Here is a 26,816-nt window from a genome sequence, read left to right on the forward strand (position 1 = left end):
TTTACTAAGACCATTTTCTACTGATCCGCTTGTTACCATAACCAGCGTCCTCTTAAAGCACAATTTCAAAACAGCATTAAGCTTCATGTCCAAGACCTTTGGTTTCATTGAAAGTATCAAATTGCATATCTTTCTCACCAAACAGCTATAGTCAACCTGTTTGCTTTTATCACATCTGAAAATATTTTACCTGAAGGTTTACTCATTTATGCCTTTGGCTGTTTATTGCCCCAAGTCATTCATTGGCCAGATTTATACAAAACATTCATGTTTTATATTACTGCTAGTCATGTTTTATATTACTACTATTGTACAAAGTACAGATTCCCAGGCGAGACGTCAAAAACCTGTCAGTACTTGAGAACTGCTGGTAAAAGGTAGTTGAAGGGGCATTTGAAGTGAATGTGGTTTGGCTGATTCAATATGAAAAACCCATCTGGTGAGTTTAGTTCTGTATATTATTTTGCTCCAAACATAAAGATATAAGATATGCACGATTACTAGCCTAGTCAAAACGGCATACTCTTGCCTTGGCTCAGATTTATGTTGACAATGTATCTGTACACTAGCTGACACCCATTATATTGTTTGCTTTATTTTTTTTATGTGTAAAATTATTGCAAGTCAAGTTCAGATTTCCCCTACCAGACAACTTGTATAATACTCAATCCTTAATAGCACTAAATCCTTCCCTCTTTCGTGACCAGAACGTACATTGGTTGTCATCGGCAACCCTAGAGCTATATCGTGGGCTGCCCTGGAAGGAGGTGAAGAGAAGCACCTGGGGACCACTGGACTCTGGGGTACTACAGGCACCATCTCAGGACGCTCCCTCTCTGTGGTAAACATGCCTGGTGCAGTAACCACCACCCAGAGCCAGGGGGCGCTACAGGTGAGTGTTGTGTGGTATAGTCTGCTGTGCTTGTGTCTGCCTTGTCATGTGCTATAGGAATCATTGGGATGTCACTACCCTAACCCTAACCTTAACCCTTACCCTAACTTTACCCAGTACCATAACCATTTTAAATTGTAACGTCAGTGTCTGCTGTTTGTCTGTTTTGGATTTCTCTGTTGTTGTTTCTTGTTCTTATTTATGTTCTGTTTTTCTCTGTAGAGTGTGTTGAGACTGGGTGAATCTCAATTGTACATCCTTGATTCCACCTGTCACATCCCCTTGCCTCGTTCTGAAAATACATTGGAGGAACATCAGATCTTCTGCTCCAATCTGCTTTGAGAAGGAGACAAGGAGGGAGGACGTGAGGAATAAAGGAAATACAATTGAGATTTACCCACTGTGAAAGGCACTTCAATCTAAATTGTGACAACTTATCTACAGGACTGGGCTATGGAGTGTCTGTCCCTGTCTGAGTGTTCCAAGGGGGTCCACTCTTTTCTCCTGGTGGCTCCATTGGGTCGTCTCACAGAGCAGGAGAGGAGAGGGGCTCAGTGCATCCGAAGGATGTTCGGAGAGAAGGCCCATGGTTTCACTCAGGTCCTCTTCACCTACGAGCTGGAGCAGAAGGATAGTCTCGAGGATCTACTGAAGGAGAGAGAGGCCCAGAGGCTGGTTGAGGAGTGCGGGGGACGTTTTCACGTCTGCCCAAAGAGCATTGGTGAAGAGCTGGAAGTCACAGGGTTACTGGAAAAGGTCGACTCCATTTTGGATCAGGGCACAGACCGCTGCTACACCGTGGAGATGCACCAAGAAGCTCAACTGCTATTGGTGGAGTTTAGGGAGCAACTTAAGGGCCTATTGGATGGCTTTATCAGACTTAAGAAAAGGATCAATGAAAGGGAGAGAATGCAAGTTAATGTGGAGAATTTGGAACACAGGATATTCAGAGAGAAGCTAGCGAGGCTTCAAGATGAGCTCTTGTTGAAGCAGATGGAGAAAGAAAGAGACCGTGGAATGGAGGTAGAGGCACTAAGCTTTATATATGAGTTGGAGAGGTTAGTTGACAAGCTTGCCCTGAAAAGAGTGAGAGCAGTCGAGGTGGACCATAAGAGCAGAGAGGACGTGCAGAGACTTAGGGAGGAGTTGGGGAGGATGGTGGGTGAAATGGTTACCAATCAGAAACATAGACAGATGTGTCAGGAGAAGGGAGAAGAAGAGTGGGAGCTTCAGAACCTCAGGGAACTGCTAAAAAGACTGAAAAACAACATGAAAAAACAGAGAAGAGAGGGAACAGGAACGAGAAGGAAGGAAGGAAATTAATTTGTGAAGGGGACAGGAAAGAGGGATGAGGAAGAGAGAGAGATTCCAGAGGGAAGCACGGAGGGAGGGTTTGACATGGGTCAACAGTTTAAGGGAATGATGCAGAAGTTGGGGAATATCGGGAATATCAGGAAAAAGGGGAGAGGAGCTTGGAGGAAAGGAACATGTGATTTAAAGGAAATTATCTATAGATTCTAACTATTGGCTACATTAATTTAATACATCTTTTTTTATGGATGACATTCTATGATGCATTTTAAACAAATCAATGAATGTTGATGATATTGTGTGTGTCAGGTTGTTGCATGATTAACTGTTGAATATTTGTTACTAATTCATCATAGCACAAGAGAATAAACAAATAACTTTACCACGTATCATTCATGCATTAATCATATGCTTACCACGCTGAACTTATGACAAAACAATACTGCATATCCATAAGAACTTATAAATAAAGATGCAACAAATCATAGAAATAAAAATTGTAGCTACTCTCAGTGCTTGCCTTGCCCCTCTGACCTGTACATTTTTATTTTACCATTATTTAAAACTAGGCAAGTCATTAAGTAAGAACTAGGCAAGTCAGCAAGAACAAATTCTTATTTACAATGACGGCCTACACGGCCGGATGTGACGCAGCCTTGATTCGAACCAGGCACTGCAGTGACGCCTCTTGCACTGAGATGCAGGGTCCTAGACCACCGCCACACTCCAATTAAAACTTGTTGTATTATTAATGAATATGATTTGTTTGTTTAGGATTGAATAGTTTGTACGTATGCTTGATTGCATATGACTATTCCTCTTTTGTTTGTTGATATTTGTTAATAAAAAAAAGAAAAAGACCACCGCGCCACTCCGGAGCCTACATACCGCACATGCGCAGTGCACCGCCGGCCTCTGTAGCGATGCAAAGATGGCGTCCTCAGTGGCTGTCTGCACTGCACGTTTACTCAACTCTGTAGGAGTGTCTTCTGGCCATCGTCGGGCTTGCTCGCTGCTTGCCTCGGCGAGACATGGAGAAGCCTGTGTCACGGCGATCTTGGGGACACAACGGTGCAGGATAGGGGGTAACTTTGGCTGTTTCAGACCTGGAAATGCAGTGACATTGAGAATCACAGGTGAGAGAGGAAGGACTGTCTGGAGTTGGTGTCAGTGAACCTAGGTAGTAGTTTGGTTGCTATAGAAAGATATTTGTTTTGTCAATCTTTATGTAAATGTTGTTGTTGTGTTTTCATGTCGCGATCAGACATTAGACACTCTTGGTCGGTACAGCTGCAACAACAATGTACAGTAGCTGAACGTGCAAGATGTAACTGTCCTCAGTCAATGGTCAAGCACAATATGTACATGACACAATTTACAGTGTCTGCACTGGTAGTTAACTACTAACTAGCTAGTCCGTACAGCACACTTCGAAATGTATTCTTCTCATTATTTGTCGAGGTAGTTAACTATGTCTAACATAGACATGCTAAACACCATTACCCAGAATGCGTTGCTTCAATACAAGGACAGAAGTTATGGCTCTTTGACGCAGCTCATATCTCCTTCTCTCCACAGGACTGAGGTCCCCCCATGTCGTCAGCAGTAGTCACTCCTTCCACACTAGCTGCTCCTCCGCTAACAAACAGGACTTGTATGATGTTCTGGGGGTGCCTCGCACGGCCACTCAGAAAGAGATCAAGAAAGCCTACTATCAGGTGAGAGGGTTGTCTATTAGGAGAGCCTGCACCTGTAGCTCTGTTGCTGTGTGGGTTGTGGTTGTAGAAATATAGGCCTAGATTGTTGTCATTATGGGAGTTCTACACGTACGGAGTTCTAGAATGTTCATAAACATTGATTCAAACTTCAGTTGTAAACATTGAAATAGTACATGGCCTTGTCCAGTGAAATCAGCTGGGTAGGCTATATAATACCATTGGTCTATCCTATTCCAGATGGCTAAGAAGTACCACCCAGACACCAACCAGGATGACCCTCAGGCCAAGGAGAAGTTTGCCAAGCTGGCAGAAGCCTACGAGGTTGGCATTCAATTGGTCCCTGGCCTAATTCTCCAAATTCAAGTCCTGTATGTTTTCGACTGGCCAAGAATTACATTTCCAATATATCAAAACGCTCTGCCAAGCCAGGCATAGGATCTGATGGGGAGCTGATCCTAGATCTGTACCCATTTGAGCAACTTCTAGTCTCTTCTATATTATCTATAGATGGACAGTGAGACACAACCCCTTAGCAATGACTGGGATGTTGTTCCTGATGTTGTTCCTGATATTGTTCCCCCAAGGTGCTGAGTGACGAGGTGAAGAGGAAGCAGTATGACACGTACGGGGCGGCAGGCTTCGACCCCGGCCAGGCGGGAGGGGGGGCGGGGGGACAGCAGTACTGGAGGGCTGGGGGGGCCAGCGTCAACCCAGAGGAAATGTTCAGGAAGATCTTCGGGGAGTTCACAGGAGCACAGGCTTTTGGAGACTTCAACAGCATGTTTGAACAGAGGCCAGAGGTGTGGTTATAGCATGTTATAACAGATGAATAACCCGGTTATAACACTTTTCATGATTCGGCATAGAATTAGAATTGGTAGAATGTACAAGTTCTAATTAACAGCAATGTTACATGATTTCATGTGAATGTTTAGAGCTTGCTCAGTTATTCATATTCAGCCATATGTTTTAATCTGTAACTCTTTCTCCCTCTCTCACACTTTATTACCTCCCCCCCATTTTTCTCCCACTATACCTCCATCTCTTTACCCTTTTCTTTCTCTCTCTATCTCCCTTTTCCTGTCTCTCTGTTCCCTCCCTCTCTCTCTCTCTCTCTCTCTCTCTCAGTTTGTGATGGAGCTGACGTTCACCCAGGCAGCTAAGGGAGTGAACAAGGAGATGACAGTGAACCTGGACGATGCGTGTCAGAGATGTGACGGTAAAGGTAGCGAGCCAGGAACCAAGGTCCAGCACTGTCACTACTGTAACGGCACCGGCATGGTGAGTGGTGTCAACCAACTGTCACCGTCAGGGACCAGGGCCTGTGTTCCCAAAGCGTCACACAATGATTTATTATAATTTAAAAAGGCAAAACTGATCCTAGATCAGAAGTGCTACACTGAGTACTGATGTTTTACATGGTTGTCTCTACCATGACTGTATCCCATTTATAAAACAGAAATCTCAGGGAGGCAGTATCCATTATAAATTCACTATCTACTCAATTTACTGCGGGGCTTAACCTTTTTGATCCACACTCCCACAACTTATTAAGGCACCTTTATTATCATTATACTGTAGTAATAGCCATGTTAAAAATGTCTGATAATCTCAATGTTAGTCTCTGTGCTGCCCCCTGTAGGAGTCTATAAACACTGGTCCCTTCATGATGCGCTCTACGTGTCGCCGCTGTGGTGGGCGGGGCTCCATCATGACCACGCCCTGTGTGATGTGTCGCGGCTCGGGACAGACCAAACAGAGACAGACCGTCACTGTGCCTGTACCCGCAGGTGAGAGAGAGACACTGACTGTGTGTGTGTCTGGTTGGGCCATGGTACAAGGAGACAATTGTTCAATGACGTGATGAAAATGCAGATTGACTTCAGACATGGACTGATGTTTTATATTGTTGTCTTGCAGGAGTAGACAATGGACAGACTGTACGAATGCCAGTGGGGAAGAAGGAAATCCACATCACATTTAGAGTAAGTATGGACAGGAGTTTGGGTGTGTAGATATCTAAACTATTGCTCATGTCAATCCTTGTTTGATTGATTGTTTGTTCTGATGATCCAGCTTTGCTTCGGCTGACCGACCTGAAGCCTTACTAATATTCTGGAGACCTATCCAATATAAAAACATCGGGGAGACAATTATATTTTTCTCATTTGTGAAACACTTATTATGACACTGTTATATTTGTGATGGTTCTGATGGTCCGGTCTCTCCTCTTCTCTCCAGGTCCAGAGGAGTCCAGTGTTCAGACGTGATGGTATCAACATCCACTCTGATGTACACATCTCTGTAGCCCAGGCTATTCTGGGGGGCTCTGCTAGAGCACAGGGACTCTACAACACCATAGATATACAGGTGAGAGGGGGAGAAAGAGTTAGATCTCTGTAGGCCAGGCTATACTGGGGGGGCTCTGCTAGAGCACAGGGACTCTACAACACCATAGACACACTCACCGGCCAGTTTGTTAGGTACACCACACTGTTCGCCAAACTGAATCGAGTCACGTGGCTTGTTGTATAAAGCAGGCAGACGGGCATCAAGGCATTCAGTTACTGTTCGGTTAAACGTTAGAATGGGTAAAAACGAGTGACCTAAGCGACCTTGAGTGTGGTGTGATCGTCGGTGCCAGGCGCGCCGGATCCAGTGTCTCAGAAACGGCCACCCTCCTGGGCTTTTCACACACAACAGTGCGACAATCAAAAAACATCCAGTCAGCGGCAGTCTTGTGGGCTGAAACAGCTCGTTGATGAGGTCGAAAGGAGAATGGCAAGAATTGTGCAAGCTAACAGGCGTGCCACAAACAGACAAATAACGGCGCAGTACAGCAGTGGTGTGCACAACGGCATCTTGGAACCCACAACTCAACGATCCTTGTCACGGATGGGCTATTGCAGCAGACGACCACACCGGGTTCCACTCCTGTCAACTAACAACAAGAAGAAGCAGCTCCTGTGGGCATGTGAACACTGGACATCTGAGGAGTAGAAAAACATCACCTGGAACATGACAGTGAGTTCAGTTTAGTTGAGTGGCCTGCGAAGTCCCCAGACCTCAACCCTATAGAGCATCTTTAAGATGAAATGGAACGAGATGTACCACCAGTCCAATCTGCAGTAACTGTGTCACCATGGACCAACATCCTTGTGGAACGTTTCTGACACATTGTAGAATACCCTGAAGAATTCAGGCTGTTCTGGAGGCAAAAGAGGGGTCTGACCCGGTACGAGATGGGTGTACCTAATAAACTGTCCGGTGAGTGTATACGTGTGAGAGGGAGGGAAGGAGAGAGAAATCAGTTGTTTTCTGCCCGGTCACACTTACTCTACAACATTATAAGCATCCAGGTGAGGGAGGGGAAAAGGAACTGTATCCCTGACTATTGAATTTTGAAGTATTTCAATGTTTGGGTGTCATTTTGTTCAGTATGTATTACATTACCACATCTTTCAATCTGACAACCATCTGGAAATATGACATTAGATACATGTTATACTGACCTAGTCAATCTGACAACCATCTGGAAATATGACATTAGATACATGTTACACTGACCTAGTCAATCTGACAACCATCTGGAAATATGACATTAGATACATGTTACACTGACCTAGTCAATCTGACAACCATCTGGAAATATGACATTAGATACATGTTACACTGACCTAGTCAATCGGACAACCATCTGGAAATATGACATTAGATACATGTTACACTGACCTAGTCAATCTGACAACCATCTGGAAATATGACATTAGATACATGTTATACTAACCTTAGTCTTGCTTGTCCAAGCTGAAGGATCTACTTGGCTTGTGTCGTTAGACACACTGTCAGATGTGAAAAGAGACTGGATTGACCGAACCACTGCCCTTTGTTTGTAGATCCCTCCGGGTTGCCAGGCCGACCAGAAGATCCGTCTTCAGGGAAAGGGGATCCAGAGGATGAACAGCTATAGTTATGGAGATCACTACGTTCACATCAAGATCAGAGTACCTAAGTAAGAGAGAACACACACACAGAGATGTGCGGGGGACACACACTCCCATAAACACACACTCCCATAAACACACACAAATCAAATCTAGTTTTATTGGTCGCATACACAGATTTGCAGATGTTATCAAAAGGGAAGCAAAATGCTTGTGTTTCTAGCTCCAAAAATACCTAACAATGCAATACTAAAAAACATAATACGCACATAATCCCATAGGAACGAGAAACAGGCTGAGCGTGTCTGTCAGCGCCATCTGGTGGAGAGTCTGATGTTAACACAGCCCCATTCACTTAACTCAGACTGTTGTCTAGCTAGCATGGTTTCGTGTGACCACTGCTTTCACTTTTTCAAGGTTAAAATAGCATGTTATTAACCATCCCTCTTGTCTTCTACCACTGTAGGAAGTTAACCCGTAGACAGCGCTCCCTGCTCCTGAGCTATGCAGAGGAAGAGACTGACGTGGAGGGGACTGTCAACGGAGTCACTGCTACTACCACAGGTAGGTTGTTTATACCTGGGAATTCTATATAGTTCCACATCCAGATCACCTTGTCTTCTCCTGCCACTGCCAGCCCTCTCAACACACACACACACATTTTAAATGCTTTACTTAATCTACAAATCACATTACAACAAATAAGGATTCAAACATTTCAAACGCACGCCAAGCACACAAGTGTATACACAAACACACGTGTTAAAACATGATGCAAACATGGGTCGTATTTTGGCTGATGCATGTAGTACCTGTCTTTGTCCAGGTGGGGGCAGGAGTGGGCAGCACTCTGAGTTTGGGGCAGGACAGGACAGAACAGAGGGGCAGGAGAAGAAGAAAGAAGAAGAGGGCATCCTTTCCAAAATAAAGAAAATGTTTAGCTGACAGCCACACCTCAGGTAGGACCCCACAACACCCTAAACATTAGCTGTGTAATGTGTATTTGTCTGACTAACATGAATACTTTACCTTCAGAATACACACACACACTAACATATACATTTCTCCAACCTGCGGTGTGGCTGTCCTATAGTACAGTGGTTCCCAAACTGTGGGGTGGGGTCATCAGGGAGGGCGCGGGTATACAGCACATGAATTTACATTAGACATGGCAAAATGAATAGAATTGCAAGAAAATGTGCTTTAAATCTGCAAAATGTCAGAATCACACACACACACACACACACACACTCTAACAGATCACTCTTCCAACCTGCAGTGTGGCTGTCCTATTGTAGATAGTATGTAGGTCTGGATACACCTGCTGCTCATTCCTCTGCTTAGGCCTGTTCTATAGAACCAGACTCACACCTGTAGATGTCTCCCACCAACCCTGACTAATATAGTCACTTTTGGAAGCATTTGTCTGACCTCTTGTTCCCCCCCATTTCCTCTTCCCAGGTAAGAGGTCAACAGGACAATAATGGGAGAAGGTAAGCGACTGGCACTCCGTCCCGCTCACCACCCTCCCTCACCTACCGCCTGGATAGAGGGAGAGAAAGAGGAAGGTAGAGAAATTGAGAGGGGTTTGGATTTGTTGTAAGAACATCCATTTCGACACGGAACGGGCCACCAAGAAAGCCCTGCCACACACGGTTCAGTCCCAAATGACACAGGTGTTGGGTTGAGAAACTAAAACTTGTTTTACCTGGAGGGGATTCAAAATGGACATCAGCAAGGAATACAGAAGATTTGCAAAGAGAAGCGAGGAGAAGAAGCGAAGACAATAATTTGAGCAAGCTTTTCAGATACACAAATTCTGCAGATGATCAGGACCTGTATTCAGAGTAGGAGTGATCTAGGATCAGTTCCCCCTTTGTCCATTAATTGTAATCTGAGGCAAAACTGATCCCAGATCAGCATTCCTACTATGAGACGCTTTATGAATATGGGCCCTGATCTTACAATGGCTGGTCTGGAGAAGTGTCTTAGCACCTCAGGAACCACATCCATAAGAGTGTTTGTATAATCTGTGCAGAATATATTTAGGACACACCCATTGGCATCATGTTGTGGTCTGATAAAGGCTGATGCATTTAGTTGTATTGTCATTGTGTAAGGGGCAACACAGCTGTGCAAGTCTTCGTTAATAAAGTATTGAAACTGAAATACAACTTCATCATACATTAAAATGCTGGATTGTGGTAAACGTATGACTAAAATGTAGTGATAATCATAGTTGTATCAGTGCATCTCTAAACCCGTCTGGGCTCCCTGCCTGTGCCATTAAACCCCTACAACTCATCCAGAACGCCGCAGCCCGTCTGGTGTTCAACCTTCCCAAGTTCTCGCACGTCACCCCGCTTCTCCACTGGCTTCCTGTTGAAGCTCGCATCCGCTACAAGACCATGGCGCTTGCCTACGGAGCTGTGAGGGGAACGGCACCTCCGTACCTTCAGGCTCTGATCAGGCCCTACACCCAAACAAGGGCACTGCGCTCATCCACCTCTGAGGAAGCACAGTTCCCGCTCAGCCCAGTCAAAACTGTTCGCTGCTCTGGCACCCCAATGGTGGAACAAGCTCCCTCACGACGCCAGGACAGCGGAGTCAATCACCACCTTCCGGAGACACCTGAAACCCCACCTCTTCAAGGAATACCTGGGATAGGATAAAGTAATCCTTCTAACCCCCCCCCCCCCCCTTAAAAGATTTAGATGCACTATTGTAAAGTGGTTGTTCCACTGGATATCATAAGGTGAATCCACCAATTTGTAAGTCGCTCTGGATAAGAGCGTCTGCTAAATGACGTAAATGTTCTGGAGTACAGTATAAGTGGACTGTGTTTATTTGGCAGCAAATGGAAAACATAGCAACAAAGTAGTAGATATTACATACAATAATGCCACAATCTATATACACACATGCGATCTGTCACAATCACGCACTATTTTCCCTCACCATTCCCTTTTGTTGTTTTTCCCCCCACATTGTTTACCAGTCTCCCTAGCGGTTCTCTGAACCTTAATCTTCTCTCGATCTCCTTCCATTCAAATCCAATTTCATTTGTCACTTCATAAACAACAGGTGTAGACTAACAGTGAAAGGCTTACAGGTCCACCCCAACAGTGTAAAGAATAAAAAATTATAATAGAAAAATAGTAACACAAGGAATAAATACACAATAAGTAACAACAACGTGGCTGTATAAATAGCAGCAGCAGTGTATGTGATGCGAGTATAGAGTCAAAATAGTGCAAAAAGGGTCAGTGCCTGCAGTCTTCTGGTTTGGAGGTTCCACACAACCAGTGCAATATACTGTACATGTTTTTTCTATGACTTTTTTCATTATTTCATCTTAGCGAATCACACTACTGCAGGGTATGGCTCCAAATCAATACATTCTCTAACTCAGCTTCTCATCTCCTCTCCCCTCATTTTCTTAAATACATTGGACATCCAATGTAGAACCTGGTCGAACATCACATTAAAGTTGATAATCATCCACGTTGTCAGAGTCGTCCTCCAGTGCATCACGGTGCCGAGGGGCCCCCCAGGTTTATCACTCTGACCGATCTCAGTCTGCTCTGAACTCACTGTGACAAAAGATAGAAGCAAAATTGAGTGCAGTGTAGCCTACTGTGATGATTCATCTCCTTTGTTATTTTATGTAATAGTTAGCATTTTTGCAGTCTATAGAGGATTAGTGTGTTACAGGTGAATGAGCAATTCTGTGTGTACAGTAATTCAGTCATGATTGGCCGCATGTACACCAAAGTAGTCAGCTGTGGACAAGATACACTTGTAATATGACATGTGTTCTTACTGTCAGGGGGATACAATACAATACTGTGCCTCCTTTGGTTTGTCCTGTTAGTAGGAGGACCTTCTCCAGCTCCCAAAGCTAGTGGGACCATCAAAGAAGAGAAAAAAAACAATGTGATATAAGTCAAATACATTGCTAACAACTGTACTTTGACACCAAAATTTGTGTGACAGAACTGGTGCAAAAATAGGTCAGGAAAAGTTACTTTATGGATCCTAGGAAATGTCAGGCTTCTGCACTAGTATTTATCACAGTTGAGCCTATTTGCTACACGGCCAAGTTAGTAGCCTCAACAAGCTCCGTCTCATGTTGAATTAGACATTCATCTATGTTTAAAAAAAAAAACATTTAGAAGTTGTTCCAAACGTCAAATTTAAGGTAGGGGTATGAAATGTTAAATGTTTAAATTACATTGGGATCGTTAACGTTTAGAAAAAGTCGATAGCGGAAAACAAAATCAGTGCAGTTATCACAAAACTACCCCTAACAGGCCCCGATCATCATCATAAAGGGAGAGAAATAAATGTAACTTATAACTAATACAACAATGCTGTAAGTAGGTGAGCTTTCTAATTATTTGCCACGGACATAAAGCGCTCCACACATCGTCGTTAACAGTTGGGAAAATGACAGTGACATGCTGACCACCGCTGTTATTCAATCGTTCCACCCACACTGCTCGCGTGCGGCAACGAGCGTCTGCATAGCCAGGCACTAAAATAGAATTTGGTTCTGTTTGTGACACGTGACGCTCTGCAAGTCCAGCCTCTCCCATCTCCTCATTGGTTTTTAAGTCAACATACCCACGTGGATGATTGAAAGATGAACTGAGGTCCCCACTCCAGTCCAGTTGGTAGTGGTAATGCACCTTAAAGTTGGTTGCCAACTGTCATATAAAGTCCAAAGAAGAAGAAGCCTGAAGGAGGAGAGATGACTAGAAACAAACTCAGTTTACCCTTTTATCTGTGGATTCATTGTCATAGAGGACCTTGTGCATTTCAGGTCAAATTTGTCCCAGGACAAATTAGCTAGCGACAGCAAACTAGCTGGCTAAATTGACATAAATGTTTAATGCTTTTTGACCTGTCCCCAAATGAATATAGTTGGTTCAGAGTTTGTTTTGATATTTCAACCTACGTGTCCTGATCGCGTCTGGTGTGAGTGGACCAAATCAACATGCGTGCGATCTGAGGTGAGGTCTGGTCAGACGTGAGGTCTGGTCAGCATGACAGGGAAGTGACAACAGCGAGGCCCTGTATGGCAAGCAGTGGTGTAAAGTACTTAAGTAAAAATACTTTAAAGTACTACTTAAGTAGTTTTGGGGGGGTATCTGTACTTTACTATTTATTTTTCGCAACTTTTACTTCACTACATTCCTAAAGCAAATAATGTACTTTTTAGTCCATACATTTCCCTGACACCCAAAAGGACTCGTTACATGTTGAATGCTTAGCAGGACAGGAAAATGGTCCAATTCACGCACTTGTACAAGACAACATGCCTGGTCATCCCTACTGCCTCTGATCTGGCGAACTCACTAAAACACAAACGCTTCGTTTGTAAATGATGTTAGAATGTTGAAGTGTGACCCTGGCTATCCGTAAAAATTTTTTAAAAAGGTACCGTCTGGTTTGCTTAATGTAAGGAATTTGAAATTATTTACTCACTTTTGATACTTAAGTATCTTTAAAACCAGATACTTTTAGACTTTTACTCAAGTATTATTTTACTGTGAGACTTTCACTTGAGTCATTTTCTATTAAGGGATCTTTACTTTTACTCAAGTATGACAACTGGGTACTTTTTCCACCACTGGCAATAAGCTACTTTGAGAAGTTAAATGAGAAGGTGATAATGCAAACTTTCTTTGGATTGGTGGATACATCTTATTATTTTAATATTGTTTGAATATTCGAGGGGGGATTTTTTTTTTTACGTCAACCGCCTGTATTCAATGGAGAGTGATACTATGCTACTTGCCTCCTAACATGAATATGCATAGCCTTCGAGACTATTCCGATAGTGTTTTTTCTCAAAGTTGCCAGGATGTCACGTGTCCTGCTTATAGCAGAACACTTGTAACAAACAAGCTAAGTATTACGAAACTTCTAGTCGATCAAATAAACCTCACGTAGCAAATAAGCCATTACATTTTTTGTTGACCAAATTTGACACGTATTGACCTTCATACAAAAACCTCACTTGGTGAGCGAAATACTAAACGCCACATGCTGGATAAAAAATATTTTGGGCCGAGTTGAGCCTCACTTCGACTCTCTGGGCAGGGTTGCCATGTCCGAAGTTCTCAAAAAAAAATTGGGCTACTTTGAAAACAATGTTGTGGTTGAAAATGTATTGGTCGCGGGGTTGCCGTTTTTGGCCTACTTCTAAATTGCACCGCGGTCGCATGACAATTTCCTACAAATATATAAACTCAGCAAAAAAAGAAACGTCCCTTTTTCAGGACCCTGTCTTTCAAAGATAATTTGTAAAAATCCAAGATTACAATGAAGATCTGTGAAGTTCAGGGTTTAAAACACTGTTTCCCATGCTTGTTCAATGAACCATAAACAATTAATGAACATGCACCTGTGGAATGATCATTAAGACACTAACAGCTTACAGACGGTAGGCAGTTAAGGTCACAGTTATGAAAACTTAGGACACTAAAGAGGCCTTTCTACTGACTCTGAAAAACACCAAAAGAAAGATGCCCAGGGTCCCTGCTCATCTGCGTGAACGTGCCTTAGGCATGCTGCAAGGAGGCATGAGGACTGCAGATGTGGCCAGGGCAATAAATTGCAATGTCCGTACTGTGAGATGCCTAAGGGAGACAGGACGGACAGCTGATCGTCCTCGCAGTGGCAGACCACATGTAACACCTGCACAGGATCGGTACATCTGAACATCACACCTGTGGGACAGGTACAGGATGGCAACAACAACTGCCCGAGTTACATCAGGAATGCACAATCCTCCATCAGTGCTCAGACTGTCCACCATAGGCTGAGAGAGGCTGGACTGAGGGCTTGTAGGCCTGTTATAAGGCAGGTCCTCACCAGACAACGTCGCCTATGGGCACAAATCCATCGTCGCTGGACCAGAGAGGACTGGCAAAAAGTGCTCTTCACTGACAAGTTGCGGTTTTGTCTCACCAGGGGTGATGGTTGGATTCGCGTTTATCGTCGAAGGAATGAGCGTTACACCGATACCTGTACTATGGAGCGGGATCGAGGGTCCGTCATGGTCTGGGGCGGTGTGTCACAGCATCATCGGACTGAGCTTGTTGTCATCGCAGGCAATCACAACGCTGTGCATTACAGTGAAGACATCCTCCTCCCTCAGGTGGTACCCTTCCTGCAGGCTCATCCTGACATGACCCTCCAGCATGACAATGCCACCAGCCATACTGCTCGTTCTGTGCATGAGCACGTCTGGGACCTGTTGGATTGGAGGGTGAGCGCTAGGGCCATTCCCCCCAGAACTTGCAGGTGCCTTGGTGGAAGACTGGGGTGACATCTCACAGCAAGAACTTGCAAATCTGGTGCAGTCCATGAGGAGGAGATGCACTGCAGTACTTAATGCAGCTGGTGGCCACACCAGGTACTGACTGACTTTTGATTTTGACCCCCCCTTTGTTCAGGGACACATTATTCCATTTATGTTAGGTCACATGTCTGTGGAACTTGTTCAATTTGTCTGTTGTTGAATCTTGTTATGTTCATACAAATATTTACACATGTTAAGTTTGCTGAAAATCAACAGCTGACAGTGAGGGGACATTTCTTTTTTTGCTGAGTTTATTTCACTGTGACATGATGTTGCTGACTACCAGGCAGTGAGGCAGTCTGTTTCTGTTTGAGTGGTGGGGTTGTGTGTTCTAAGCGCTGCAGCTGAGTCTTATAAGTGAGAGGAGACGGCGCAGTACTTGCTGCAAGTTACAACAAGTTGTAGGTAGCCAATTTAAATGGAAATAGGTGTGTCAAATAATGCCAACGCTTTTTACAACACATTAACGTGCTAGAACTGATGGCCCATATTATGCCTGCTACAACAATGTAAAAAAACAACACTTGTTTCCTGTATTACAGTGAAATGTAAGTGTTGGCATGTGGACTAATATGTTGTTGAGTTGTGTTCTTACACTCGTACAGTCATGCCCTATGAGAGATCTATGACTGCGCATGTGCGAAAATAAATAAAGTGCATTTTCCCCCGTTCTGGTTGAAACACCAATGATGAACATGTGTGTTTATTCCTCCGTTAAGTAAACCGGTATTCCTGTCCTGAAGATGTCAGCACCAACAGGTTATGGGCCCAGGAGGGAACATGGAAGCCGATGGAATAGATTATATTTCGACGGAGATGAAAAAAACTACGAGTTATGGGAGACAAAGTTTTTGGGGCACTTGCGTTTGCTTGGGCTAAAGGCCGCCATATTGAGCGTGGATGAAGATGAAGAAGACGGAGAGAAAAATGAAGAAGCCTACGCCGAATTGATACAGGTTTTGGATGATAAAAGTCTTTCCCTGATAATGAGAGAAGCAGCAGATGATGGGAGAAAAGCGTTAAAGATATTGAGGGAACATTATGCAGGTAAAGGGAAGCCACGTGTGATTAGCCTCTACACTGAACTAACTTCTCTTCAGAAAGCCGCTGACGAAAGTGTTACGGACTATATCATTCGTGCTGAGACGGCTATTACAACACTGAGAAATGCTGAAGACTTTAAGTGATGGGCTGTTGATTGCAATGATTCTGAAAGGTTTGCCCGAATCATTTAAGCCGTTTGCCATCCACATTACGCAGAGTGACGAGCCGACAACTTTTGGCAAGTTCAAAACCAAGTTGAGGAGCTATGAAAGCACCGAGAAGTTTAGCGCCATTTCCACTGACGACAACGTGATGAAGGCAAGTAACATTAAAGTTAGCTGGCCAAGAGGGAGAGATAAAGGGACCGAGATAACCTGCTTCAACTGTGGCCAGAAAGGGCACAAGGCCCGGGAATGTACCGTTACTGGAGAGCGCAAAGAACGGAGACAGTGGTGTAGTTTTTGCAAGAGATCCACTCATACTGACGCAAATTGCAGACGAAAAAGAAGAGACAATGTGAAACAAGCAACAGATGCTGAAAGCCACACATTTGCATTCAGAATAAGTGACTGTCAGGTTAGTGGACTGAAACAGAAAGGGCTGATGGTGGATACGGGAGCAACGTCACATATAGTCACAGACATCGGGAAGTTTAAGGAGTTTGACGAGACTTTCAAACCGGAAAAACATTCCGTGGAGCTGGCTGACGGAACAAGAACGAATGGTGTCGCGGAGAGGAGAGGTGCAGCGGAGGTTTACCTGAGAGACAACACGGGTCGTCGGGTAAAAACAACGCTGACGAAGGCGCTGTACGTGCCGTCGTTTCCACAGGACATTTTCTCTGTTAAAGCAGCGACAGCCAACGGAGCTTCAGTCAACTTTCGACAGGGGTGTAACAAGCTCATCCACAAGAACGGTACCACTTTTGACATCAAGGAGTACGATAGACTTTACTATCTTAACACTGTAAGTGATGAAAATGATGATGGATGTCATGGGTGCTATGATATTCACACATGGCACAAAATTCTTGGCCACTGTAATTTTGAGGATGTGTCAAAGTTAGAAAATGTGACAGAGGGAATGAAAATCACAGGTAAGATTGACAAATCTACCCTCAACTGTGAAATCTGCACTCAGGGAAAATTTGTTCAGAGCAGAAACAGAGAGCCTGATGAAAAGGTAAAAGCGGCTCTTGAGCTTGTGCACACTGATTTGGCTGGCCCTATTGAGCCAGAGGCGAAAGATGGGTTCAGATATACTCTAGCATTTACGGATGATTATTCAGGGGCAGTTTTTGTGTATTTCCTAAAAGCAAAGAGTGATACTGTAAAAGCTACTGAGAAGTTTATTGCTGATGTGGCCCCTTATGGGAAAATAAAGTGTGTCAGGTCAGATAATGGCACAGAATTCACAGCCAAAGAGTTCCAGTCACTGCTCAGTAAGAACGCCATAAGACATGAAACTTCAGCCCCTTACTCACCCCATCAAAATGGGACCGCTGAGAGAAATTGGAGAACACTGTTCGAAATGGCAAGATGCATGCTACTTGAAAGCAACCTACCAAAGAACTTGTGGACATATGCTGTAATGACTGCTGCAGTAATTCGCAATAGGTGTTACAATAAGCGTGTAGGACAGACTCCACACTACATGTTTACTGGGAGAAAGCCTGATCTTTCAAAGATGAAAGAATTTGGATCTGTTTGCTATGCATATAGACAGAACAAGAAAAAGTTAGACTCAAGATGTGAAAAGGGTATTTTTGTCAGGTATGATAAAAATAGTCCAGCATACCTAGTCTACTACCCAGACACTGGGAAAGTTCTTAAAAACAGATTAGTCAAGTGTGTTACAAAAGGTGTAGTCGAACACCAAACTCAGACAGATTTGGAAAACAGTGATGATCTTCATGGGGAGAGATTTGAAAACCCCATGCCGAAAGCCAAGATGGCAGATCAAAACTCAGAAGAGACACAAGATGTGCAAATTGAGACTTCAGATGGTCAGAGTCCACGCTATCCAGACAGAGCGAGGAAGAAACCCCAGTACTTAAAAGACTATGAGTGTAAAGTGAAATGTGATGACCAGATACCACCTAGTGTTGACTACTGCTACAGAGTAATGTGCAATGCACCACAAACCTTCAAAGAAGCAATGATTTCACCAAAATCAGAGATTTGGGCTACTGCTATGAAGGAGGAGATGGATTCCCTTAGGGAAAATGATACATTCACATTAACCACACTGCCAGAGGGTAAAAATGCAGTGGGGGGCAGGTGGGTCTATGCGGTCAAAAACAATTCAGATGAGACTGAGACATACAAGGCAAGATATGTTGCAAAGGGGTATAGTCAAGTGGCAGGAATAGACTATAAGGAGACTTTTTCTCCAACTGCAAATATGACATCAGTACGCTGTTTGATGCAGCTAGCAGCTCAGTATGACTTAGAGTTACATCAGATGGATGTCAAAACAGCATATCTACATGCTCCTATTGACTGTGAAGTGTACATGGAGCAACCAGAGGGTTTTGAAGTCAGGTCAGATACAGGTGAGTAACTAGTCTGTAAACTGAACAAGTCACTGTACGGCCTGAAACAGTCAGGAAGGAACTGGAACAAAATGTTGCATGATCACCTTAGTGAAAATGGTTTTACACAGAACCCAGCTGATCACTGTGTTTATAACAAACAAACTGCAACAGAAAGGATCATTTTGATAATTTGGGTCGATGATCTAATTATCGCTGCTAGTGACTCACTCACAAGTGTAAAAGAAATGTTAAGTGAAAAATTTAAGATGAAAGATCTTGGGAGGCTTGGACATTTCCTAGGCATTGATTTTACACAAAGTGAAGAGAAAATAAGTATTGAATATTGTCCAACGGCAGACATGGCTGCAGATGTTTTGACTAAACCTGTAACGAAGTTCAAAAATGAAAAATTATTGGGTTACATGTTTGGAATATAAACTGACATTTGTGAGATGAATAACTGTAAGCTAAATGTGTTGATAAAGTTAGGTTGAATACGACTTGTACAGTATAAGAGCAAGTGGGGGTGTTGGCATGTGGACTAATATGTTGTTGAGTTGTGTTCTTACACTCGTACAGTCATGCCCTATGAGAGATCTATGACTGCGCATGTGCGAAAATAAATAAAGTGCATTTTCCCCCGTTCTGGTTGAAACACCAATGATGAACATGTGTGTTTATTCCTCCGTTAAGTAAACCGGTATTCCTGTCCTGAAGATGTCATTCACACATTAAAAATGGATAGTAAACATTTTGTCGCGCGTGCCACTAGTAGATCACTAATCCATTGCCATTAACATTGCAAAGCATAATAACACATTACCTCGTCCTGTAGCCTGCTCAATTAACTACGAAGGCTTTGAGAAGTAAACCAGCCCAGTTCAGTAAGATCACATGTTACCTCGTCCTGTAGCCTGCTCAATTAACTACGAAGGCTTTGGGAAGTAAACCAGCCCAGTTCAGTAAGATCACGTTACCTCGTCCTGTAGCCTGCTCAATTAACTACGAAGGCTTTGGGAAGTAAACCAGCCCAGTTCAGTAAGATCAATGCTGACTGGGACGATAACTTTCATCTGGGACTAAAAGAAAGAAGCTAAATATTGTCACCTTCATCGGTCTTCATTGTCAGCTATTTCAGTCAGAGCAATGAAAGCTTTGTCTGGATCACGCGGCTTAGCAGGTCATGTTTCATTACGCCTCTCCAGCCCCAGAGCTTTTAAATAGTAGGGGGCTGCTGGGTGGAGCGAGAGCAAACGTTTGCTCGCTGCACCCCTTTGCTAGCTCCACCCCAGCAGCACAACGCCCCCCACACCCTACGATTTAAAAACTCTGGGGCTAGAGAGGCGTAATGAAACATGACCTGCCAAGCAGCGTTGCTTCTTATCACACTACTCGCTTAAACAAATATTAAAATGTATAAAAGTAGCAGTAAAACAGTAGCAGTAACGATATGTACTATGAAATGTGCTATGTCAACAAGTAGGTCAAGTGAGCAGTACAAATATATAGTAAAACTTTATAGCAGCAGTCATGGGAGTGATTGAACGTGCTTCACCTTGTGCAAGGGTCGCGGCTTAAGTGGAGCAATAGCGATGTTTTGTGGGGTGACAAGTTGTTGACGTGTTCAGGGGTCCCTGACTCGAGCCCAGGTTGGGGTAAGGAGAGGGACGGAAGCAATACTGTTACAGAGAGTCAGTGGAAATAGTCTCTTAAAATGCAGGTGTACAACTACAGTCTTGTGGCCTGGTGGTGGATGCTCAGTTACAGTCTGCCGATGGAAGCGGAGTGAACAGGCCTTGGCTGTAGTCCTTGTTGATCTTCCGGGGGACAGTGCAGCTGCCTTTACAGGCGGTGATGCAGCCAGACAGGATGCGCTCAATGGTGTATCTGTAGAATCTGGTGTCTTTCAGTACATGACTCCCATCTGGCAACTTTTTGTATAGATGGGACATTAAATGAACATCTTAGCTGGCTCAGCACATTAGACAACACACACACACACACACAAGTAAGTGCCAGCCTCTGGGTCGTGGTTTACGGAGCGCTCTATGAAATAAGAGCCCGTATCTTCTTATTCCAGAAATTACAGACAAGACGGGACAGGAATTAAGTTTCACTCCTGTGTAAGTCTCTTGATATGCCACACCCGTCAGTGGATGGGTTATCTTGGCAAAGGAGAAATGCCCACTAACGGTGATGAAAATAAAATGTGTACAACATTTGAGAGAAATAAGCTTTTTGTGCGTATGGAACATTTCTGGGATATTTTATTTCAGCTCATGAAACATGGGACCAACACTTTATATGTTGCATTTATATTTTCGTTCTGCGTAAATAATAACGAGCACATTGCGAACATTTTGTACAGTTTCAGACCTAAACTATACAAGTAACTCCAAAATGCTACTCACAATTTGCTGCACGCACAAAACAAATATTAGCTAGCCAGGCTCTTGATGTCAAGAGGGGATTCTCTGCTGTTACCAAGCCGAAAAATGCTTGATTTTGGAAAAAGCTAACCACTTACCGAGGTAGCTAACTAACTCCTGAAGTAGAAATTCAAATGCAGATCATTTAGCACATTTTAGACAGTTAACTTAATAGTTCTAAGATATCTAGTTGGCAAACATTTAGTTGTGAATTCCATACTGTAATTAGATCAATAGTGATTTACACTTAATCTAATAAACTATTATGTTGTGGTTATGTGCATGCAGCAACGCGTACATGCCATCTGAAATTAAATAATTAAATAATACGGACAGTGCCTTTGGGAAGTTCTTACATGATCCATTGAAGTGATTTCATTATTCATAAACAAGTTGTTAGTCACTTGATAACATTATAACCACTGGACAATGTAACAACATACTACATTTATAGACAAACTGGTCAAGGGCTTGATGATTAGTTGACAAGTAGAATGTGAGGGGTATTCTTACGAAGCAGGTTTGAGGAGTTAGCCAGGTAACTTTGGTCAACTCTGAGTTCAACTCGGGATAACTGGTCATACCAAAGTGGCTCACTTTTTCGCCAGGTGTATTTCTATGGCAACGAATCCTTCAGAACTAACCGGGTCAGGCTAACTCACGGCTAACTCCATTCATTTCCCCCGTAGGAATGGCTGAACGAAACTGAACATTTCCGGGTTTTAGGACTAGAAGTTGGCGAGCTATATGACTGAGCCACGAGTTGTAGACCAAAATCACATTCAGATCCCCTTCATTTGACCTAGACGACTGAGGTGCGTTCAGTTCGCTTGAACATTTGATACATTACTGAACAGTTTGTACTGAACGACACGTTTCCTCAAAACGTTCTTGTACGTTCTTGAACAGACTTTGAGGTACGTTTGCTCCTGTTTGGTGTTGTGTAAAAAAAAGTGTAATATTAAAATATATCACATTCCACGTTTAGTAATGACAGTATGCATTTTAAACTTCACGGACAGAAACACTCTTGTATGTTTTATCGATAGGAGTGGGGGAAAAGGTGATTTGTTAAGCTTACCAAAGCACAGCATAGTACGCATTAACGATAAATAAGCAGGATTTGCACGGTAACTTTTCTTTCATTTTGATTTTGTCACAAATGAAAATGTGGCACCAGCTAACTGTTTTCCAGCTAGTCAGTCATTATTGTCAGGTAGGTTTTACAGTCAGGGTTAGGAGAAGAGGGCTGTGGTTCCTATCAGTGGGGTTGCTGGGTATTTGATTGGTAATATGGGTAGATGTTTAGGGTGAAGATCTGATTATAGATCATTCACACTGGTAGAGAATGTGTTTTCTTTATTCACTCTATGTGTGGACGTCAATAAAAAGTTCCCATTCTCCCATACAGCCTGGTCTGACCCTAGCCAACCTGGGTCAGTAACTTTATTACTGTGATAAACCAGGAGTGTGGAGTGGAATTACTCAAGTTGTTGCTTTGAAACTGCAGCTTGTTGGTACAGGCAGGCATGCGCTAGTAACAAACTCTGTGTTGTTCTACTCAAGTAAGATGACTAGTGTAACCACAGCACCATCAAGTGGCTCAACTGGTAACTGCAGTATTTCACATCACTACAGTTACGTTCCTACTAAAGCCATTCCTATCCCTGCCCTTCCTCCTGGTGTAGCTGTGGTTTCTAGTAAATTGCTCCTAGTCTATTAGAGAGAGAGAGGTGTTTATCTTAGAAAGGGGGATGTTATGAATGTTGTCCACAGGTGCACATGTAACAGTGTAGGTTCCGTCCATCTCTTCGCCCCAACCTGGGCTCGAACCAGGAACCCTTGCACACAACTGACAAAGCATCGGTACCCATCGCGCCACAAAAGCCGCGGCCCTTGCAACGCAAGGGGAACAACCACTTCAGGTCTCAGAGCGAGTGACGTCACCGATTGAAACGCTATTAGCGCGCACCACCGCTAACTAACTAGCCATTTCACATCGGTTACACTCACAAACATGATGCAGGACTGGAGTACCTGTTTTTGTCCAGGAGGCGGCAGGAGTGATCAAGACTGCACAGAGGAGGGCCAGGAGAACAAGAAAGATGAAGAAGAGGAGGGCTTCTTTTCCAAAATCAAGAACATCTTTAGCTGATAGTCACATCTCAGTTAGGACCCCCTAACCCCACCCCCTTTACATTAGCTCTGTAATGTATTTGTCTGATTTTAACATGAGCAATCATATACATTCATAACACACACACACATACACTCTATCATATAATTCCTCCAACCTGCAGTGTGGCTGTTCTATTCTAGATAATATGTATACCTAAATATACTGTACCTGTTCCTAATTCTTCTCTTATCTTAATTGCCATGAAAGTGAAAATAAGTGACTAATAGACAAATATGTCAGTCTAGAATAATACAATACATCTGTAATAAGGCAATACATCTAGAATAAGACAGGAAGTCTAGAATAAGACAAGAAGTCTAGAATAAGATAAGAAGTCTAGAATAAGACAATACGTCTGTAATAAGACAATAAGTTTAGAATAAGACTAAGTCTGTCAAAAGAAAATACGTCTAGAATAAGACAAGAATACTAGAATAAGACAATACGTCTGCAGTAAGACAAGAAGTCTAGAATAAGACAATAAGTCTGTAATAAGACAAGAAGTCTAGAATAAGACAATAAAACTGTAATAAGACAAGAAGTCTAGAATAAGACAATAAATCTGCAGTAAAACAAGAAGTCTAGAATGGAGCCTCCCGAGTGGTGCAGCAGTCTAAGGCACTGCATCAGGCATCACTACAGACCCGGGTTCGTTCCCAAACGGTGTCACGCCCAGCCGTGACCGGGAGTCCCATAGGGTGGCGCACAATTGGCCCAGCATCGTCCGGGTTTGGTCGGGGGGGGGGCTTTATTGGCCCATCGCGCTCTAACGACTCCTTGTTGCGGGCTGGGCGCTTGCAGACTGACTTCGGTCTTCAGTTGAAAGGTGTTTACTCCGACACATTGATGTAGCTGGCTTGGCGGGTCATGTTTTGGAGGACGCGTGGCTCGACTTTCGCCTCTCCCGAGCCCGTTGGGGAGTTGCAGCGATGAGACAAGATCGTAATTGTATTGCAATTAGATATCATAAAATTGGGGCGAAAAAAAGGGGGTAAAATACATAAAAACAACAACAATACAATTTACAATAAGACAATTGATCTGGGGCGGCAGGTAGCCCAGTAGTTAGGATGTTGGGCCAGTAACCGAAAGGTTGCTAGATCGAATCCCGAGCTGACAAGGTAAAAATCTATCGTTCTGCCCCTGAACAAGGCAGTTAACCCACTGTTCCTAGGCCGCCCTTGTAAATAAGAATTTGTTCTTAACTGACTTGCATAGTTAAATAAAGGTTAAATAAATAATCTGTAGTAAGACAATACATCTAGAATAAGACATTTCCCCCTCATTCTCTCTCTGTGCTTCCCCCTGGAGTTTATCTTTCTTCCCCATTCCCCATTGTATCTCCTGTCACCATAAAAGTTTCTTCAAGTGCAGTCGCAAAACCAAGCGCCATGATGAAACTGTCTCTCATGAGGACCGCCACAGGAAAGGAAGACCCAGAGTTACCTCTGCTGCAAAGGATAAGTTCATTAGAATTACCCCCCCCCCCCAAAATAGGACATAAATGTGAAAAAAATGACATTACAGTCAATGGGTACAGTAGGTGAAAAACATAGTTGTGGGATACGGGTGTCCACTACAGAGGACATTTCTTGTTAAGTTGTTATTTAGCTCTTATTTAATGTGAAAATATTATTACACAGTCCTGACACCTCACTTAAATATTCCTGAGATATTCACTTACAAGAAACAATTTGAATATCAAACTCACAAAAATTACAGTTAATAATTACAAACACACTTCTTTTCAAATTTCCATAAAATGTGCTCATTTTGATGGCATACATTCTTTTAAGAACCAGGAAGATCTAACTGTCAAGGTCACACCCCCACAAGTGCTATCATTGCAATGCCCAGAATGTCCTCTTAAAGGAACAACAGGACGTAACACAGTCACTTGTATGGCCTCAGAGATACAGACCAAGAACTGATGTCCACTACAGAGGACAACAATGAATTGCTGGGTCTCGGGAGGATATGTCTATTAAAGTAGTCAAAAGTTTAGTATTTGGTCCCATATTCGTAGCACGCAATGACTACATCAAGCTTGTTCATCTGGGAACTTGGATGCATTTGCAGTTTGTTTTGGTTGTGTTGTGGGTTTTGTTTTACCCAATAGGAACTAAGTGAGTTAATAAGATGTTTCTGGACATGCCATGAAGAATTTTTTTTTAATAATGTTTAGTGAGAAGGTTACAGAGACTACAATAACACATGCTAACCTCTCACCATTACCAATAACAGGGGAGGTTAGCATTTTTGGGGGGGTAGGTTGATATTTGTGCTTCTTTAACTTTCTCACTCATCATTATTCACAATTGATTCATGATTATTCATATTCATATTAGCATCAACATGAATAGAAGTGTTCAGAAACATCTTCTCATTCTTACTTACAATAGAAGTGTTCAGAAACATCTTCTCATTCTTACTTACAATAGAAACATCTCATTCTTACTTACAATAGAAGTGTTCAGAAACATCTTGTCATTCTTACTTACAATAGAAGTGTTCAGAAACATCTTGTCATTCTTACTTACAATAGAAGTGTTCAGAAACATCTTCTCATTCTTACTTACAATAGAAGTGTTCAGAAACATCTTCTCGTTCTTACTTACAATAGAAGTGTTCAGAAACATCTTCTCATTCTTACTTACAATAGAAACATCTTCTCATTCTTACTTACAATAGAAGTGTTCAGAAACATCTTCTCATTCTTACTTACAATAGAAACATCTTCTCATTCTTACTTACAATAGAAGTGTTCAGAAACATCTTCTCATTCTTACTTACAATAGAAACATCTTCTCATTCTTACTTACAATAGAAACATCTTCTCATTCTTACTTACAATAGAAGTGTTCAGAAACATCTTCTCATTCTTACTTACAATAGAAGTGTTCAGAAACATCTTCTCGTTCTTACTTACAATAGAAGTGACTCCAAATGACCCAATACATTATTCACCATTCAGTTCCTATTGGGCAAAACACAACCAAAACAAACAGCAAATGTATCCAACAAGTTTGTACATTCAAAAGCTTGATTACTACAAAGCTATATCTAACTTTGTACCATGTACAGTACATAGGCCTACTACTTCCTTGTGGATCTGCTTAGGCCTCTCCCAAGTATAGTCTACTACTCTGATTTGTTCTAGGTAAGACTGCTCTAAGTGTAGAAGAAAAGGACAGGCTGAAAAGGAAAGCATGCCTGTAGCAGAAGGCGTCTCCATAGTGATTGAGACAATTGCTGTGTGACCTCGTTACATTTATTGGTGTTTTTCTGGGCCGACACCTGATCCAGTGCTGTAGAGATTCTGGTCCAGAGGTTTCCAATAGACTGTGGACTTAAGTACCCTTGATCTTCATGAGACAGACCACATGTCTTA

At 42.9% G+C, this 26,816-nt stretch overlaps 1 protein-coding gene and 1 long non-coding RNA gene across 3 annotated transcripts; one reads left to right on the plus strand and one right to left on the minus strand.

Moving 5' to 3' along the window:
* The first annotated feature begins 298 nt into the window (after window positions 1-298).
* On the plus strand, window positions 299-10,039 carry LOC106564522 (dnaJ homolog subfamily A member 3, mitochondrial). Of its 2 annotated transcripts, XM_014130645.3 has the most exons (14): window positions 299-439; window positions 708-892; window positions 1,337-3,339; window positions 3,782-3,921; window positions 4,159-4,242; window positions 4,506-4,721; window positions 5,050-5,202; window positions 5,564-5,711; window positions 5,842-5,906; window positions 6,163-6,291; window positions 7,818-7,933; window positions 8,332-8,429; window positions 8,692-8,824; window positions 9,327-10,039. In XM_014130645.3, the coding sequence occupies exons 3-13, from the start codon at window positions 3,135-3,137 to the stop codon at window positions 8,808-8,810; spliced, it is 1,473 nt and encodes a 490-aa protein (XP_013986120.3). In that variant the 5' UTR covers window positions 299-439; window positions 708-892; window positions 1,337-3,134; the 3' UTR covers window positions 8,811-8,824; window positions 9,327-10,039. The 2 variants fall into 2 exon arrangements, with proteins under 2 accessions (XP_013986120.3, XP_013986121.3); XM_014130646.3 differs by lacking the exon at window positions 8,692-8,824.
* Window positions 10,040-10,687: 648 nt separating this feature from the next.
* On the minus strand, window positions 10,688-20,057 carry LOC106564524 (uncharacterized). Its single transcript, XR_006757923.2, has 3 exons — window positions 19,925-20,057; window positions 11,689-11,766; window positions 10,688-11,458 (listed from the first exon to the last, which is right to left on the minus strand). It is a non-coding gene; the product is annotated as an uncharacterized LOC106564524 (long non-coding RNA).
* Window positions 20,058-26,816: the final 6,759 nt, after the last annotated feature.

The sequence above is a fragment of the Salmo salar genome, chromosome 12 (assembly GCF_965601325.2).
Source record: "Salmo salar chromosome 12, fSalSal1, whole genome shotgun sequence".
Taxonomy (NCBI): Eukaryota; Metazoa; Chordata; class Actinopteri; order Salmoniformes; family Salmonidae; genus Salmo; species Salmo salar.

Bases quoted from the DNA above. Each gene is read 5' to 3' on its own strand.
- LOC106564522 (XM_014130645.3), top strand. From the start codon at position 3,135: ATGGCGTCCTCAGTGGCTGTCTGCACTGCACGTTTACTCAACTCTGTA. The intron at 3,340-3,781 runs GTGAGAGAGGAA...TTCTCTCCACAG, and splicing joins AGTGACATTGAGAATCACAG to GACTGAGGTCCCCCCATGTC. The intron at 4,243-4,505 runs GTTGGCATTCAA...TGTTCCCCCAAG, and splicing joins AGCTGGCAGAAGCCTACGAG to GTGCTGAGTGACGAGGTGAA.